This window comes from Pecten maximus, chromosome 19 (genome assembly GCF_902652985.1).
Source record: "Pecten maximus chromosome 19, xPecMax1.1, whole genome shotgun sequence".
NCBI lineage: Eukaryota > Metazoa > Mollusca > Bivalvia > Pectinida > Pectinidae > Pecten > Pecten maximus.
The window spans coordinates 22,551,388-22,572,175 of NC_047033.1; the positions used below are offsets into that span (position 1 = coordinate 22,551,388).

Below are 20,788 nucleotides of genomic sequence, written 5' to 3' on the forward strand. Positions count from 1 at the left end.
TATAGTAACTTGGGAGTGGAGTATAGTAACTTGGGAGTGGAGTATAGTCACTTGGGAGTGGGATATAGTGACTTGGGAGTGGAGTATAGTCACTTGAAAGTGGGGTATAGTGACTTGGGAGTGGAGTATAGTAACTTGGGAGTTGGGTATAGTAACTTGGGAGTGGGGTATAGTGACTTGGGAGTGGAGTATAGTAACTTTGGAGTGGAGTATAGTAACTTGGGAGTGGAGTATAGTAACTTTGGAGTGGAGTATAGTAACTTGGGAGTGGAGAATAGTAACTTGGGAGTGGAGAATAGTAACTTGGGAGTGGAGTATAGTAACTTGAGAGTGGAGTATAGTGACTTGGGAGTGGGGTATAGTGACTTGAGAGTGGAGTATAGAAACTTGGGAGTGGGGTATAGTGACTTGGGAGTGGAGTATAGTAACCTTGGGAGTGGAGAATAGTAACTTGGGAGTGGGGTATAGTAACTTGAGAGTGGAGTATAGTAACTTGGGAGTGGAGTATAGTGACTTGAGAGTGGAGTATAGTAACTTGGGAGTGGGGTATAGTAACTTGGGAGTGGGGTATAGTAACTTGGGAGTGGAGTATAGTAACTTTGGAGTGGAGTATAATAACTTGGGAGTGGGGTATAGTGACTTGGGAGTGGAGTATAGTAACTTGGGAATGGAGTATAGTCACTTGGGAGTGGGGTATAGTGACTTGGGAGTGGAGTATAGTAACTTGGGAGTGGGGTATAGTAACTTGGGAGTGGGGTATAGTGACTTGGGAGTGGAGTATAGTAACTTTGGAGTGGAGTATAGTAACTTGGGAGTGGAGTATAGTGACTTGGGAGTGGAGTATAGTCACTTGGGAGTGGAGTATAGTAACTTGAGAGTGGAGTATAGTAACTTTGGAGTGGAATATAGTAAATTTGGAGTGGAGTATAGAGACTAAGGAATGGAGTATAGTAACTTGGGAGTGGAGTATAGTGACTTGGGAGTGGAGTATAGTAACTTGGGAGTGGAGTATAGTAACTTGAGAGTGGAGTATAGTAACTTGGAGTGGAATATAGTAACTTTGGAGTGGAGTATAGTGACTAAGGAATGGAGTATAGTAACTTGGGAGTGGAGTATAGTGACTTGAGAGTTGAGTATAGTATTAGTAACTTGGGAGTGGAGTATAGTAACTTTGGAGTGGAGTATAGTAACTTGGGAGTGGAGTATAGTAACTTTGGAGTGGAGTATAGTAACTTGGGAGTGGAGTATAGTAACTTTGGAGTGGAGTATAGTAACTTGGGAGTGGAGTATAGTAACTTGGGAGTGGAGTATAGTAACTTGAAAGTGGAGTATAGTAACTTGGGAGTGGATTATAGTAACTTGGGAGTGGAGTATAGTAACTTTGGAGTGGAATATAGTAACTTTGGAGTGGAGTATAGTAACTTGGGAGTGGGTTATAGTGACTTGAGAGTGGAGTATAGTAACTTGGGAGTGGAGTATAGTAACTTGGGAGTGGAGTATAGTAACGTGAGGGTGGAGTATAGTAACTTGAAAGTGGAGTATAGTAACTTGGGAGTGGAGTATAGTAACTTGGAGTCAAGTATTATGGAGTATAGTAACTTCAAGCCAAGTATTATAAATAACTTGGGATAGAGTGGTGTATTTTGGAGTGAAAACATCAACATTGAATCAAATTAATTTATTTTGAGTCAAATGCAGTAACTCTGAATCAAATATAGTAACTTTGTGTCAGATATAATAACTCTGAGAGTAAACAGTAACTCTGAATCAAATATAGTAACTTTGTGTCATACATAATAACTCTGAGAGTAAAACAGTAACCTGGATTCAAATATGGTAACTTTGAGTCAAATGCAGTAATTCTGAGTCAAATGTAACAACTTTGTGTCAATATAGTAATTTTGAGTCAAATGTAACAACTTTGTGTCAATATAGTAATTCTGAGTCAAATGTAACAACTTTGTGTCAATATAGTAATTCTGAGTCAAATGTAACAACTTTGTGTCAATATAGTAATTCTGAGTCAAATGTAACAACTTTGTGTCAATATAGTAATTTTGAGTCAAATGTAACAACTTTGTGTCAATATAGTAATTTTGAGTCAAATGCAGTAACTTGAGTCAAATATAGTAGTTTTGATTCAAATGCAGTAATTCTTAGTCAAAGATAGTATTGATAGTATTTTTGTGACAAATATAGCACCTCTGTTGGTCAAATACACTAGCTCTGGGGCATTAAGTGCATTAACTCTGAGTCAAATGCTTAAACGCTGAGTGAAGTATAGTAATTTTGAATCAAATGCCGTAATTCTGAGCCAAATATAGTGATTTTCTGTCAAATATAGTAATTTTGAATCAAATGCAGTTATTCTGAGTCAAATACACTGTATACCTGGTAATTTTCGCCCCTGGTTATTTTCGCCCTTGAGCAACACAAAACTTAATCGCCCCGTTTTTAATTCACCCTAAATGGTTTTCAAGAAATAGCCTTTTCCTCGGTTGTAAAATAGAAAAAATTCCTTTCGGAATTCCCAATACAGTTGCACTCGGAACACTTGGGACTTATCGAGTTGTCAAATTGTCTTACCAGTATGAAATGTGAAATGTAATCAGGTGTGAAATAAAGAAAGTTTACCTGTGCTCAGATTTTCTTTTAATCCCTATTGATTAAAGTTGTATCTTTATGCATGGGTGATTTTAAGCAAACAATATCACTTGTAAGTTCACCAAGTCGTGACTAATGACTGACCAGTTTTTCTCTTGTTCACACGTACAATTAAGCAACGGTGAACTCATCAAATTAGTCTTTCCCATGGCAGGAATTTGATGCCACTCTGTATTTCAATTTTATCATGACCGGACTATATATTTAAAAAAAATGACTGAATTTTAAAAATGACTTTGTATCATCTTTTAATTGAAATGCTATGCCTAGTACGTGATTTTGCTGTTGAAAAGTAAGAGGATATGTTTGTGATCCGACTGCACTTGGCCAATGTACTATGGTTTATTAATTCAGCTAGAAATTTTCGCCTTCATCTTAAATTTGCTCTATCTTCAAAGTGCGAAAATGACGAAAATCAAACGGGGGGCAAAAATTACCAGGTGTACAGTAGTAATTTTGAGACAAATATAGTGACTCTGAGTTAAATGCGGTAACCTGGAGTCCAGTGTGTTAACTGAAGTGTAAGAACTTGGAATAAAGTTCATAAAAAGATGTAGTTTTTTATAACAGTTGACTGTGTATACAAAGCTGTCAGCCATTAAAATGTTATTGTAAGTCAAGAAGAATTGGCCTGGACCAGAGTCAACCAACTTCCAACTGTTACTAAAGCCCTACTAGAGGGGTTTCATACAGAAAAGTAACTGAAGTGAAGGAAAATTCTGGAGACTTCAGTGTGAAATTCCTCATTTAAGGGAAAGATTTGGAAGGGTGTGAAAACGCCAATATTTAACAGGTGAAAATAGTTAGTTATAGACAATATCTTTAATTTTGTTCACAATTAAATGAAAATATCCCTGTGATTTTTTTTAATTTGTATAATGAAGTTGTATTTTGTGCTACAGCTACAAATGCATCCTAGAAGATTATCCTACCATGAAGAAGCCCCGATTGACGAGGGGCCTACCAGGGAGGTATACAGGGAGGCCTCACTGGGAGCAGTTGCAAGTCTGGATCCAAAACCTGAACACACTTTGCCAGTGGTGTTGCCTGACATTTATAATGATGAACTCCCACCAGGAGTGGAGGACAAACAACATACACTGCAACCTCGTAGGATTCTTAGTCATTTAGAAATTATCATAGGATACTATTTTGCAGGGAGTTCTTTCATTGCCATCGACTCAAAAATGCCAGCAGGACAAAAAAATCTATTTAGTATGAAAGTTCTCTTTTGTGCAGTCAAATAGGTGAAAATTGAAGTATATTTTTCAAGCTTATGAAAGTTTCAAATTCATAAATTTTTGTGTTGTGCACTAGTTTGCAATGTCGGATAAAATATATTTGTAAATTTTCCCTTTTCCAAACTTGTTCTAGTGTCAATAGAAACAACACGACCTGACAGGGATGTGGAGTCAGGAAGGAGAAGGGAAAGGAAAAGGTAAAGTCACCTGTAAGGTCAAGGTCAACTGTAAGGTCAAGGTCGCATGTAAGGTAAAGGTTTTAACAATGGCAACAAGTAAACTTGATGCAGTAACTTTACTGTAATATGGTAATAAGATCATGTGTAAGGTCAAGGTTATGGCCATGGTAAAAAGGTCATCTGTAAGGTCAAGGTTATAGCCATGATAACAAGGTCATCTGTAAAGTTATTGTTGTAACAATTACACTGAGTAGTTGTCTTTACATCAAGTTCACTTTGTAAAAGTCATTATGCTTTATTTCTCATCAGTGAGACATATGAGTGTACATCCTGTGGCGATTGGAATCCAATGTTTACCAGTATTGGTCGCTTCTTTTTACGGCGGAAGGAAAGCATAAGTGATGCATCTGCACCTCGTTTGCTGCTAATTATTGGGGCCATTATAGGAATCCTTGGGCTCATTGTATTCTTGGGTGTGTTCCCTAACAGCTTTGTGTATGTGGAACACTATGAGGTGAGTATTCTGCTGGTCTAGCATTTTCATTGTGTGATTCAATACCACCAGCTATTTCATATTACGCTTCATCTGTCGTGTGTAGACTTTCATCCATTAGGGGATATCTTTGCTTTATCTATCAGGGCCACCGGTTGAAGGAAATGTTTGTTATATCTATTGGTGGCCCACCAGTAGGAGGACATGTTTGTTATATCTATTGGTGACCCACCAGTAGGACATGTTTGTTATATCTATTGGTGGCCCACCAGTAGGACATGTTTGTTATATCTATTGGTGGCCCACCAGTAGGAGGACATGTTTGTTATATCTATTGGTGACCCACCAGTAGGAGGACATGTTTGTTATATCTATTGGTGACCCACCAGTAGGACATGTTTGTTATATCTATTGGTGACCCACCAGTAGGAGGACATGTTTGTTATATCTATTGGTGACCCACCAGTAGGAGGACATGTTTGTTATATCTATTGGTGACCCACCAGTAGGAGGACATGTTTGTTATATCTATTGGTGACCCACCAGTAGGAGTACATGTTTGTTATATCTATTGGTGACCCACCAGTAGGACATGTTTGTTATATCTATTGGTGACCCACCAGTAGGAGGACATGTTTGTTATATCTATTGGTGGCCCACCAGTAGGAGGACATGTTTGTTATATCTATTGGTGGCCCACCAGTAGGACATGTTTGTTATATCTATTGGTGACCCACCAGTAGGAGGACATGTTTGTTATATCTATTGGTGGCCCACCAGTAGGAGGACATGTTTGTTATATCTATTGGTGACCCACCAGTAGGAGGACATGTTTGTTATATCTATTGGTGACCCACCAGTAGGAGGACATGTTTGTTATATCTATTGGTGACCCACCAGTAGGAGGACATGTTTGTTATATCTATTGGTGACCCACCAGTAGGAGTACATGTTTGTTATATCTATTGGTGACCCACCAGTAGGACATGTTTGTTATATCTATTGGTGGCCCACCAGGAGGAGGACATGTTTGTTATATCTTTTGGTGACCCACCAGTAGGAGGACATGTTTGTTATATCTATTGGTGGCCCACCAGTAGGACATGTTTGTTATATCTATTGGTGACCCACCAGTAGGAGGACATGTTTGTTATTTCTATTGGTGACCCACCAGTAGGAGGACATGTTTGTTATATCTATTGGTGACCCACCAGTAGGAGTACATGTTTGTTATATCTATTGGTGACCCACCAGTAGGACATGTTTGTTATATCTATTGGTGGCCCACCAGGAGGAGGACATGTTTGTTATATCTATTGGTGACCCACCAGTAGGAGGACATGTTTGTTATATCTATTGGTGACCCACCAGTAGGAGGACATGTTTGTTATATCTATTGGTGACCCACCAGTAGGAGTACATGTTTGTTATATCTATTGGTGGCCCACCAGGAGGAGGACATGTTTGTTATATCTATTGGTGGCCCACCAGTAGAAGGACATGTTTGTTATATCTATTGGTGACCCACCAGTAGGAGGACATGTTTGTTATATCTATTGGTGACCCACCAGGAGGAGGACATGTTTGTTATATCTATTGGTGACCCACCAGGAGGAGGACATGTTTGTTATATCTATTGGTGACCCACCAGTAGGAGGACATGTTTGTTATATCTATTGGTGACCCACCAGTAGGAGGACATGTTTGTTATATCTATTGGTGACCCACCAGTAGGAGGACATGTTTGTTATATCTATTGGTGGCCCACCAGTAGGAGGACATGTTTGTTATATCTATTGGTGACCCACCAGTAGGAGGACATGTTTGTTATATCTATTGGTGGCCCACCAGTAGGAGGACATGTTTGTTATATCTATTGGTGACCCACCAGTAGGAGGACATGTTTGTTATATCTATTGGTGACCCACCAGTAGGAGGACATGTTTGTTATATCTATTGGTGACCCACCAGTAGGAGGACATGTTTGTTATATCTATTGGTGACCCACCAGTAGGAGTACATGTTTGTTATATCTATTGGTGACCCACCAGTAGGACATGTTTGTTATATCTATTGGTGACCCACCAGTAGGAGGACATGTTTGTTATATCTATTGGTGGCCCACCAGTAGGACATGTTTGTTATATCTATTGGTGACCCACCAGTAGGAGGACATGTTTGTTATATCTATTGGTGGCCCACCAGTAGGACATGTTTGTTATATCTATTGGTGGCCCACCAGTAGAACATGTTTGTTATATCTATTGGTGGCCCACCAGTAGGAGGACATGTTTGTTATATCTATTGGTGACCCACCAGTAGGAGGACATGTTTGTTATATCTATTGGTGGCCCACCAGTAGGACATGTTTGTTATATCTATTGGTGGCCCACCAGTAGGAGGACATGTTTGTTATATCTATTGGTGACCCACCAGTAGGAGGACATGTTTGTTATATCTATTGGTGACCCACCAGTAGGAGGACATGTTTGTTATATCTATTGGTGACCCACCAGTAGGAGGACATGTTTGTTATATCTATTGGTGGACCCACCAGTAGGAGGACATGTTTGTTATATCTATTGGTGACCCACCAGTAGGAGGACATGTTTGTTATATCTATTGGTGGCCCACCAGTAGGAGGACATGTTTGTTATATCTATTGGTGACCCACCAGTAGGAGGACATGTTTGTTATATCTATTGGTGACCCACCAGTAGGAGGACATGTTTGTTATATCTATTGGTGACCCACCAGTAGGAGGACATGTTTGTTATATCTATTGGTGACCCACCAGTAGGAGGACATGTTTGTTATATCTATTGGTGACCCACCAGTAGGAGGACATGTTTGTTATATCTATTGGTGACCCACCAGTAGGGGACATGTTTGTTATATCTATTGGTGACCCACCAGTAGGAGGACATGTTTGTTATATCTATTGGTGACCCACCAGTAGGACATGTTTGTTATATCTATTGGTGACCCACCAGGAGGACATGTTTGTTATATCTATTGGTGGCCCACCAGTAGAAGGACATGTTTGTTATATCTATTGGTGGCCCACCAGTAGGACATGTTTGTTATATCTATTGGTGGCCCACCAGTAGGAGGACATGTTTGTTATATCTAGTATTGGTGGCCCACCAGTAGGACATGTTTGTTATATCTATTGGTGACCCACCAGTAGGAGGACATGTTTGTTATATCTATTGGTGACCCACCAGTAGAAGGACATGTTTGTTATATCTAGTATTGGTGGCCCACCAGTAGGACATGTTTGTTATATCTATTGGTGGCCCACCAGTAGGAGGACATGTTTGTTATATCTATTGGTGACCCACCAGTAGGACATGTTTGTTATATCTATTGGTGACCCACCAGTAGGAGGACATGTTTGTTATATCTATTGGTGGCCCACCAGTAGGACATGTTTGTTATATCTATTGGTGGCCCATCAGTAGGAGGACATGTTTGTTATATCTATTGGTGGCCCACCAGTAGGACATGTTTGTTATATCTATTGGTGACCCACCAGTAGGAGGACATGTTTGTTATATCTATTGGTGGCCCACCAGTAGGAGGACATGTTTGTTATATCTATTGGTGGCCCACCAGTAGGAGGACATGTTTGTTATATCTATTGGTGGCCCACCAGTAGGAGTACATGTTTGTTATATCTATTGGTGGCCCACCAGTAGGAGGACATGTTTGTTATATCTATTGGTGGCCCACCAGTAGGAGGACATGTTTGTTATATCTATTGGTGGCCCACCAGTAGGAGGACATGTTTGTTATATCTATTGGTGACCCACCAGTAGGACATGTTTGTTATATCTATTGGTGGCCCACCAGTAGGAGGACATGTTTGTTATATCTATTGGTGGCCCACCAGTAGGACATGTTTGTTATATCTATTGGTGGCCCACCAGGAGGAGGACATGTTTGTTATATCTATTGGTGACCCACCAGTAGGAGGACATGTTTGTTATATCTATTGGTGACCCACCAGTAGGACATGTTTGTTATATCTATTGGTGGCCCACCAGTAGGAGGACATGTTTGTTATATCTATTGGTGGCCCACCAGTAGGACATGTTTGTTATATCTATTGGTGACCCACCAGTAGGAGTACATGTTTGTTATATCTATTGGTGGCCCACCAGTAGGAGGACATGTTTGTTATATCTATTGGTGGCCCACCAGTAGGAGGACATGTTTGTTATATCTATTGGTGACCCACCAGTAGGAGGACATGTTTGTTATATCTATTGGTGACCCACCAGTAGGAGGACATGTTTGTTATATCTATTGGTGGCCCACCAGGAGGAGGACATGTTTGTTATATCTATTGGTGGCCCACCAGTAGGACATGTTTGTTATATCTATTGGTGACCCACCAGTAGGAGGACATGTTTGTTATATCTATTGGTGGCCCACCAGTAGGAGGACATATTTTTTATATCTATTGGTGACCCACCAGTAGGAGGACATGTTTGTTATATCTATTGGTGGCCCACCAGTAGGAGGACATGTTTTTTTATATCTATTGGTGACCCACCAGTAGGAGGACATGTTTGTTATATCTATTGGTGGCCCACCAGTAGGAGGACATGTTTGTTATATCTATTGGTGGCCCACCAGTAGGACATGTTTGTTATATCTATTGGTGGCCCACCAGTAGGACATGTTTGTTATATCTATTGGTGACCCACCAGTAGGACATGTTTGTTATATCTATTGGTGACCCACCAGTAGGAGGACATGTTTGTTATATCTATTGGTGACCCACCAGTAGGAGGACATGTTTGTTATATCTATTGGTGACCCACCAGTAGGAGGACATGTTTGTTATATCTATTGGTGACCCACCAGTAGGAGGACATGTTTGTTATATCTATTGGTGGCCCACCAGTAGGACATGTTTGTTATATCTATTGGTGGCCCACCAGTAGGAGTACATATTTGTTATATCTATTGGTGGCCCACCAGTAGGACATGTTTGTTATATCTATTGGTGACCCACCACCAGTAGGACATGTTTGTTATATCTATTGGTGGCCCACCAGTAGGAGGACATGTTTGTTATATCTATTGGTGGCCCACCAGTAGGAGGACATGTTTGTTATATCTATTGGTGGCCCACCAGTAGGACATGTTTGTTATATCTATTGGTGGCCCACCAGTAGGACATGTTTGTTATATCTATTGGTGACCCACCAGTAGGACATGTTTGTTATATCTATTGGTGACCCACCAGTAGGAGGACATGTTTGTTATATCTATTGGTGACCCACCAGTAGGAGGACATGTTTGTTATATCTATTGGTGACCCACCAGTAGGAGGACATGTTTGTTATATCTATTGGTGGCCCACCAGTAGGAGTACATGTTTGTTATATCTATTGGTGGCCCACCAGTAGGACATGTTTGTTATATCTATTGGTGACCCACCACCAGTAGGACATGTTTGTTATATCTATTGGTGGCCCACCAGTAGGACATGTTTGTTATATCTATTGGTGGCCCACCAGTAGGAGGACATGTTTGTTATATCTATTGGTGACCCACCAGTAGGACATGTTTGTTATATCTATTGGTGGCCCACCAGTAGGAGGACATGTTTGTTATATCTATTGGTGGCCCACCAGTAGGAGGACATGTTTGTTATATCTATTGGTGACCCACCAGTAGGAGGACATGTTTGTTATATCTATTGGTGACCCACCAGTAGGAGGACATGTTTGTTATATCTATTGGTGACCCACCAGTAGGAGGACATGTTTGTTATATCTATTGGTGACCCACCAGTAGGAGGACATGTTTGTTATATCTATTGGTGGCCCACCAGTAGGACATGTTTGTTATATCTATTGGTGACCCACCAGTAGGACATGTTTGTTATATCTATTGGTGACCCACCAGTAGGAGGACATGTTTGTTATATCTATTGGTGACCCACCAGTAGGAGGACATGTTTGTTATATCTATTGGTGACCCACCAGTAGGAGGACATGTTTGTTATATCTATTGGTGACCCACCAGTAGGAGGACATGTTTGTTATATCTATTGGTGGCCCACCAGTAGGACATGTTTGTTATATCTATTGGTGGCCCACCAGTAGGAGTACATGTTTGTTATATCTATTGGTGGCCCACCAGTAGGACATGTTTGTTATATCTATTGGTGACCCACCACCAGTAGGACATGTTTGTTATATCTATTGGTGGCCCACCAGTAGGACATGTTTGTTATATCTATTGGTGGCCCACCAGTAGGAGGACATGTTTGTTATATCTATTGGTGGCCCACCAGTAGGAGGACATGTTTGTTATATCTATTGGTGGCCCACCAGGAGGACATGTTTGTTGTATCTATTGGTGGCCCACCAGTAGGAGGACATGTTTGTTATATCTATTGGTGGCCCACCAGTAGGAGGACATGTTTGTTATATCTATTGGTGGCCCACCAGTAGGACATGTTTGTTATATCTATTGGTGACCCACCAGTAGGACATGTTTGTTATATCTATTGGTGGCCCATCAGTAGGAGGACATGTTTGTTATATCTATTGGTGGCCCACCAGTAGGAGGACATGTTTGTTATATCTATTGGTGGCCCACCAGTAGGACATGTTTGTTATATCTATTGGTGGCCCACCAGTAGGAGGACATGTTTGTTATATCTATTGGTGACCCACCAGTAGGACATGTTTGTTATATCTATTGGTGGCCCACCAGTAGGACATGTTTGTTATATCTATTGGTGGCCCACCAGTGGGAGGACATGTTTGTTATATCTATTGTTGGCCCACCAGTAGGACATGTTTGTTATATCTATTGGTGACCCACCAGTAGGAGGACATGTTTGTTATATCTATTGGTGACCCACCAGTAGGACATGTTTGTTATATCTATTGGTGGCCCACCAGTAGGAGTACATGTTTGTTATATCTATTGGTGACCCACCAGTAGGACATGTTTGTTATATCTATTGGTGGCCCACCAGTAGGAGGACATGTTTGTTATATCTATTTGTGGCCCACCAGTAGGACATGTTTGTTATATCTATTGGTGGCCCACCAGTAGGAGGACATGTTTGTTATATCTATTGGTGACCCACCAGTAGGACATGTTTGTTATATCTATTGGTGGCCCACCAGTAGGAGGACATGTTTGTTATATCTATTGGTGACCCACCAGTAGGACATGTTTGTTATATCTATTGGTGGCCCACCAGTAGAGGACATGTTTGTTATATCTATTGGTGGCCCACCAGTAGGACATGTTTGTTATATCTATTGGTGGCCCACCAGTAGGAGGACATGTTTGTTATATCTATTGGTGGCCCACCAGTAGGACATGTTTGTTATATCTATTGGTGACCCACCAGTAGGACATGTTTGTTATATCTATTGGTGGCCCACCAGTAGGACATGTTTGTTATATCTATTGGTGACCCACCAGTAGGACATGTTTGTTATATCTATTGGTGACCCACCAGTAGGACATGTTTGTTATATCTATTGGTGGCCCACCAGTAGGACATGTTTGTTATATCTATTGGTGACCCACCAGTAGGACATGTTTGTTATATCTATTGGTGGCCCACCAGTAGGAGGACATGTTTGTTATATCTATTGGTGGCCCACCAGTAGGACATGTTTGTTATATCTATTGGTGGCCCACCAGTAGGAGGACATGTTTGTTATATCTATTGGTGACCCACCAGTAGGAGGACATGTTTGTTATATCTATTGGTGGCCCACCAGTAGGAGGACATGTTTGTTATATCTATTGGTGGCCCACCAGTAGGACATGTTTGTTATATCTATTGGTGGCCCACCAGTAGGAGGACATGTTTGTTATATCTATTGGTGACCCACCAGTAGGAGGACATGTTTGTTATATCTATTGGTGGCCCACCAGGAGGAGGACATGTTTGTTATATCTATTGGTGACCCACCAGTAGGAGGACATGTTTGTTATATCTATTGGTGACCCACCAGTAGGAGGACATGTTTGTTATATCTATTGGTGACCCACCAGGAGGAGGACATGTTTGTTATATCTATTGGTGACCCACCAGTAGGAGGACATGTTTGTTATATCTATTGGTGAGCCCACCAGTAGGAGGACATGTTTGTTATATCTATTGGTGACCCACCAGTAGGAGGACATGTTTGTTATATCTATTGGTGACCCACCAGTAGGAGGACATGTTTGTTATATCTATTGGTGACCCACCAGTAGGAGGACATGTTTGTTATATCTATTGGTGGCCCACCAGTAGGGCATGTTTGTTATATCTATTGGTGGCCCACCAGTAGGACATGTTTGTTATATCTATTGGTGACCCACCAGGAGGAGGACATGTTTGTTATATCTATTGGTGACCCACCAGTAGGACATGTTTGTTATATCTATTGGTGACCCACCAGTAGGACATGTTTGTTATATCTATTGGTGGCCCACCAGTAGGAGGACATGTTTGTTATATCTATTGGTGGCCCACCAGGAGGACATGTTTGTTATATCTATTGGTGGCCCACCAGTAGGAGGACATGTTTGTTATATCTATTGGTGACCCACCAGTAGGACATGTTTGTTATATCTATTGGTGACCCACCAGTAGGAGTACATGTTTGTTATATCTATTGGTGGCCCACCAGTAGGACATGTTTGTTATATCTATTGGTGGCCCACCAGTAGGACATGTTTGTTGTATCTATTGGTGACCCACCAGTAGGAGGACATGTTTGTTATATCTATTGGTGGCCCACCAGTAGGACATGTTTGTTATATCTATTGGTGGCCCACCAGTAGGAGGACATGTTTGTTATATCTATTGGTGGCCCACCAGTAGGACATGTTTGTTATATCTATTGGTGGCCCACCAGTAGGACATGTTTGTTATATCTATTGGTGGCCCACCAGTAGGAGGACATGTTTGTTATATCTATTGGTGGCCCACCAGTAGGAGGACATGTTTGTTATATCTATTGGTGGCCCACCAGTAGGAGTACATGTTTGTTATATCTATTGGTGGCCCACCAGTAGGAGGACATGTTTGTTATATCTATTGGTGACCCACCAGTAGGACATGTTTGTTATATCTATTGGTGGCCCACCAGTAGGAGTACATGTTTGTTATATCTATTGGTGACCCACCAGTAGGAGGACATGTTTGTTATATCTATTGGTGGCCCACCAGTAGGAGGACATGTTTGTTATATCTATTGGTGGCCCACCAGTAGGACATGTTTGTTATATCTATTGGTGGCCCACCAGTAGGAGGACATGTTTGTTATATCTATTGGTGACCCACCAGTAGGAGGACATGTTTGTTATATCTATTGGTGACCCACCAGTAGGGACATGTTTGTTATATCTATTGGTGGCCCACCAGTAGGAGGACATGTTTGTTATATCTATTGGTGACCCCCCAGTAGGGACATGTTTGTTATATCTATTGGTGACCCACCAGTAGGAGGACATGTTTGTTATATCTATTGGTGGCCCACCAGTAGGAGGACATGTTTGTTATATCTATTGGTGGCCCACCAGTAGGACATGTTTGTTATATCTATTGGTGGCCCACCAGGAGGAGTACATGTTTGTTATATCTATTGGTGGCCCACCAGTAGTACATGTTTGTTATATCTATTGGTTGATCCACCAGTAGGAGGACATGTTTGTTATATCTATTGGTGACCCACCAGTAGGAGGACATGTTTGTTATATCTATTGGTGACCCACCAGTAGGAGGACATGTTTGTTATATCTATTGGTGGCCCACCAGGAGGAGGACATGTTTGTTATATCTATTGGTGGCCCACCAGTAGGACATGTTGTTATATCTATTGGTGACCCACCAGTAGGAGGACATGTTTGTTATATCTATTGGTGCCCACCAGTAGGAGACATGTTTTTTATATCTATTGGTGACCCACCAGTAGGAGGACATGTTTGTTATATCTATTGGTGGCCCACCAGTAGGAGGACATGTTTGTTATATCTATTGGTGACCCACCAGTAGGAGGACATGTTTGTTATATCTATTGGTGGCCCACCAGTAGGAGGACATGTTTGTTATATCTATTGGTGACCCACCAGTAGGACATGTTTGTTATATCTATTGGTGGCCCACCAGTAGGAGGACATGTTTGTTATATCTATTGGTGGCCCACCAGTAGGAGGACATGTTTGTTATATCTATTGGTGGCCCACCAGTAGGACATGTTTGTTATATCTATTGGTGACCCACCAGTAGGACATGTTTGTTATATCTATTGGTGACCCACCAGTAGGAGGACATGTTTGTTATATCTATTGGTGACCCACCAGTAGGAGGACATGTTTGTTATATCTATTGGTGGCCCACCAGTAGGAGGACATGTTTGTTATATCTATTGGTGGCCCACCAGTAGGAGGACATGTTTGTTATATCTATTGGTGGCCCACCAGTAGGACATGTTTGTTATATCTATTGGTGGCCCACCAGTAGGAGGACATGTTTGTTATATCTATTGGTGGCCCACCAGTAGGAGGACATGTTTGTTATATCTATTGGTGGCCCACCAGTAGGAGGACATGTTTGTTATATCTATTGGTGGCCCACCAGTAGGACATGTTTGTTATATCTATTGGTGGCCCACCAGTAGGAGGACATGTTTGTTATATCTATTGGTGACCCACCAGTAGGACATGTTTGTTATATCTATTGGTGACCCACCAGTAGGAGGACATGTTTGTTATATCTATTGGTGGCCCACCAGTAGGAGGACATGTTTGTTATATCTATTGGTGACCCACCAGTAGGAGGACATGTTTGTTATATCTATTGGTGGACCCACCAGTAGGAGACATGTTTGTTATATCTATTGGTGCCCCACCAGTAGGAGACATGTTTGTTATATCTATTGGTGGCCCACCAGTAGGAGGACATGTTTGTTATATCTATTGGTGACCCACCAGTAGGAGTACATGTTTGTTATATCTATTGGTGGCCCACCAGTAGGACATGTTTGTTATATCTATTGGTGGCCCACCAGTAGGAGGACATGTTTGTTATATCTATTGGTGACCCACCAGTAGGACATGTTTGTTATATCTATTGGTGACCCACCAGTAGGACATGTTTGTTATATCTATTGGTGGCCCACCAGTAGGAGGACATGTTTGTTATATCTATTGGTGGCCCACCAGTAGGAGGACATGTTTGTTATATCTATTGGTGACCCACCAGTAGGAGGACATGTTTGTTATATCTATTGGTGACCCACCAGTAGGACATGTTTGTTATATCTATTGGTGACCCACCAGTAGGAGGACATGTTTGTTATATCTATTGGTGACCCACCAGTAGGACATGTTTGTTATATCTATTGGTGGCCCACCAGTAGGACATGTTTGTTATATCTATTGGTGACCCACCAGTAGGAGGACATGTTTGTTATATCTATTGGTGGCCCACCAGTAGGAGGACATGTTTGTTATATCTATTGGTGGACCCACCAGTAGGAGGACATGTTTGTTATATCTATTGGTGGACCCACCAGTAGGAGGACATGTTTGTTATATCTATTGGTGGACCCACCAGTAGGAGGACATGTTTGTTATATCTATTGGTGGCCCACCAGTAGGACATGTTTGTTATATCTATTGGTGGCCCACCAGTAGGAGACATGTTTGTTATATCTATTGGTGGCCCACCAGTAGGAGGACATGTTTGTTATATCTATTGGTGGCCCACCAGTAGGACATGTTTGTTATATCTATTGGTGACCCACCAGTAGGAGGACATGTTTGTTATATCTATTGGTGGCCCACCAGTAGGAGGACATGTTTGTTATATCTATTGGTGGCCCACCAGTAGGAGGACATGTTTGTTATATCTATTGGTGGCCCACCAGTAGGACATGTTTGTTATATCTATTGGTGGCCCACCAGTAGGGACATGTTTGTTATATCTATTGGTGGCCCACCAGTAGGAGGACATGTTTGTTATATCTATTGGTGACCCACCAGTAGGACATGTTTGTTATATCTATTGGTGGCCCACCAGTAGGACATGTTTGTTATATCTATTGGTGGCCCACCAGTAGGAGGACATGTTTGTTATATCTATTGGTGGCCCACCAGTAGGAGGACATGTTTGTTATATCTATTGGTGGCCCACCAGTAGGACATGTTTGTTATATCTATTGGTGGCCCACCAGTAGGAGGACATGTTTGTTATATCTATTGGTGACCCACCAGTAGGACATGTTTGTTATATCTATTGGTGGCCCACCAGTAGGAGGACATGTTTGTTATATCTATTGGTGGCCCACCAGTAGGAGGACATGTTTGTTATATCTATTGGTGGCCCACCAGTAGGACATGTTTGTTATATCTATTGGTGGCCCACCAGTAGGAGGACATGTTTGTTATATCTATTGGTGGCCCACCAGTAGGACATGTTTGTTATATCTATTGGTGGCCCACCAGTAGGAGGACATGTTTGTTATATCTATTGGTGGCCCACCAGTAGGACATGTTTGTTATATCTATTGGTGACCCACCAGTAGGAGGACATGTTTGTTATATCTATTGGTGGCCCACCAGTAGGAGGACATGTTGTTATATCTATTGGTGGCCCACCAGTAGGAGGACATGTTTGTTATATCTATTGGTGACCCACCAGTAGGACATGTTTGTTATATCTATTGGTGGCCCACCAGTAGGACATGTTTGTTATATCTATTGGTGGCCCACCAGTAGGACATGTTTGTTATATCTATTGGTGGCCCACCAGTAGGAGGACATGTTTGTTATATCTATTGGTGGCCCACCAGTAGGACATGTTTGTTATATCTATTGGTGGCCCACCAGTAGGAGGACATGTTTGTTATATCTATTGGTGACCCACCAGTAGGACATGTTTGTTATATCTATTGGTGGCCCACCAGTAGGAGGACATGTTTGTTATATCTATTGGTGGACCCACCAGTAGGAGTACATGTTTGTTATATCTATTGGTGGCCCACCAGTAGGACATGTTTGTTATATCTATTGGTGGCCCACCAGTAGGACATGTTTGTTATATCTATTGGTGGCCCACCAGTAGGACATGTTTGTTATATCTATTGGTGACCCACCAGTAGGACATGTTTGTTATATCTATTGGTGGCCCACCAGTAGGACATGTTTGTTATATCTATTGGTGGCCCACCAGTAGGACATGTTTGTTATATCTATTGGTGACCCACCAGTAGGACATGTTTGTTATATCTATTGGTGACCCACCAGTAGGAGGACATGTTTGTTATATCTATTGGTGGCCCACCAGTAGGACATGTTTGTTATATCTATTGGTGGCCCACCAGTAGGACATGTTTGTTATATCTATTGGTGACCCACCAGTAGGAGGACATGTTTGTTATATCTATTGGTGGCCCACCAGTAGGAGACATGTTTGTTATATCTATTGGTGACCCACCAGTAGGACATGTTTGTTATATCTATTGGTGGCCCACCAGTAGGAGGACATGTTTGTTATATCTATTGGTGACCCACCAGTAGGAGGACATGTTTGTTATATCTATTGGTGACCCACCAGTAGGACATGTTTGTTATATCTATTGGTGGCCCACCAGTAGGACATGTTTGTTATATCTATTGGTGGCCCATCAGTAGGAGGACATGTTTGTTATATCTATTGGTGGCCCACCAGTAGGAGGACATGTTTGTTATATCTATTGGTGACCCACCAGTAGGAGGATATTGTTGCTGTATCTATTGGTGACCCACCAGTAGGAGGACATGTTTGTTATATCTATTGGTGGCCCACCAGTAGGAGGACATGTTTGTTATATCTATTGGTGGCCCACCAGTAGGAGGACATGTTTGTTATATCTATTGGTGGCCCACCAGTAGGAGGATATTGTTGCTGTATCTATTGGTGGCGTAAAGAATTGACCTCGACACATATTCATGGTCCACAGTGACATTTTGTTATATCTGAATTTGCAATAAAACAGTTTTTATTCATTGGACCCAGTAGACATGTATTGTATATCATGTGCCATCTCTAATCTATGGCAAGAGTTGTTTACATTGTGAACAGTAGGAATTCTTTTATATACATTGGTGTCCCACCTAGATAGTTCATGTTTGTATTCTATTTGCCCCCATGACATTTTATTAATCTTTATAGTACCACAGACATGTTAGAGACCATGTAATTGTAATCTTTGTGGCCACAGTAAGGACAGTTTCTTAATCTTTGGTGAACTACCTAGACTTGTATTTAGATTAATTGGGACACCAGTAGGAGACAGTTGTATATCAGGGCAGGCACTGTTTGTTTCTATCTAAGCCACATATGACTGTTAATTATCTTCTATTGGGCCCAGAGAGAATTTGGTTTATTATTGGTAGCCCACCAGTATCGAAATGTTTGTATATACTATCGTGCCACCAGTAGAATTCTTGGCCAATGACCTGGATTTTCATTCTTGTTCTTTATGTTTATATATAAACAGGATCACTGGATAGCAAGTGAGCATTTTTGGCCCATTGGGCCCTTGTATTCAAAAGATGATTTCAAAGAAAATATCATCATCGGCCACAATTTATAATTGATAATTAGAAGTTACAGATAATTAAAAGTTTTCAATGCTCACATCTATATCAAGAAAATTGTTATTCATAATATGTCAATACTTTTCAAATGTTTAAGAGGTACTTGGTTACTGAAATGAAATTTGAAATCCAAATAATTCCATTCAATTTATTGGATTGAATATTAATGAATTTTCATTAAACTTTAATATACACATTTACATTTATTCAAATACGACCAGTAAATGTAATTTGAATGAAATCAAAGTTTGAAAAGTCATTAATCTTAATGGAAAGGAATACTTACACTGAACTTATAATCTTTGAATAAAGGCAAAACACCAAATATTCAGACAGAATACCAGGTCACTGTATAATGGTTCTCCATCTTAACCACCATACTTTTCATCTTTAAATGACTTTTTCTAAATAACCAAAAGGCAGAGAGACCTGATATTGGGTCTGTGGTATGTTGGAATGAAGGACTTCAAAATTTGTTTTAAATGAATAAACCTAGCCTACTTTGATATTACTTAGATTAACTTCAAAGTTGCATTAGAAGCAGGTGAGCAATACAGGGCATTTGGGCCTCTTGTTTGTTGTAGATTGCTTTGCTAAAGAACACATTTACCGGAGCTGTGTACCGGGATACAACATATCATCCTGGTTGCTATGTGCTTGGGCCTGAGAGAGAATTTGTCAAGTTTCCAGGGTCAGCAATATTTGTATCACTGACAGAGGCTGTCTTCACCAGCGATAAACTGGAAATCACTATAACGTTTCACTTCCAGTATTACCTTAGGTAACTACACAATCAGAAAGACCTTTAATGTTTTACCTTTCCTTTGGCCAAATGGCCGATTGAGCTTTTGTTAAACTACCAAGCCTAGATTCATGATAATTATATTTGATCAAATATTAAAATGGAATAAAGGGCTATTGAGTCTGTTAAGAAGAGACCATGAAGCCTAGAGTCCTGATCTTTGCGAAGTAGTATGCTCGTGTAAAATGCTTGTCTGTAAAGTTTAGAAAGTTTGCCACTCATACACTCATTGATAGTTTAGTAATTTTTCATATTCTTTTAATACTTGTAACTGTTGATGCAAGTTCTCAAAAGGCCAATGGGGCTTGTATTGCTTTACATATTAATCTTATAATCAATTTATTTTTTATCCCAACAGACCATCAGAGCTTGGAGAATTACACAGGAAGTTTGGCCTTGGCTACCAGAATATTATTGAGAGTGTTGTTAAGAGTCGTGTGAAAAATTCTGCAATCGACCTCAGCCTTGATGATTTTCGCTTCAACAGGACAATGGTGGAAAGAAAATTCTTCAATGTCATCCAATCCCGTCTTCAGGGTAAGTCTTACCTCCTTATGGTAATAGACATAGTCAAGACTTTATCAGCAATAAGCTTATGTACTAGATTATCTCATGAACCTTGAACAGAGGAAGTTCATATTCACACCATCAAGGTCTTCACCTGATTAGATTTTGGTGCTCAGGTTAGAGGTTAAATATTAAACTTGACAACTTTTGAAATCAAAATGCTTATGTACAAGATATCTCTTGAACACATTCTAGTTAGCTCACCTGGTCCAAT

At 40.9% G+C, this 20,788-nt stretch overlaps 1 protein-coding gene across 7 annotated transcripts in view; it reads left to right on the forward strand.

Moving 5' to 3' along the window:
• LOC117318010 overlaps positions 1–20,788 on the forward strand; it is a 58,390-nt gene that overhangs the window by 23,565 nt on the left and 14,037 nt on the right. For all 7 annotated transcript variants that reach the window (XR_004530288.1, XR_004530289.1, XM_033872981.1 and 4 more), the window contains 5 exons: positions 3,567–3,774; positions 4,039–4,102; positions 4,394–4,598; positions 19,790–19,986; positions 20,366–20,544. Coding sequence is in view for 5 of the 7 variants with exons in the window: in XM_033872981.1 (XP_033728872.1) it covers positions 3,567–3,774; positions 4,039–4,102; positions 4,394–4,598; positions 19,790–19,986; positions 20,366–20,544 (853 nt within the window). In the remaining 2 variants the exon portion in view is untranslated. The remainder of the gene's footprint in view (positions 1–3,566; positions 3,775–4,038; positions 4,103–4,393; positions 4,599–19,789; positions 19,987–20,365; positions 20,545–20,788) is intronic.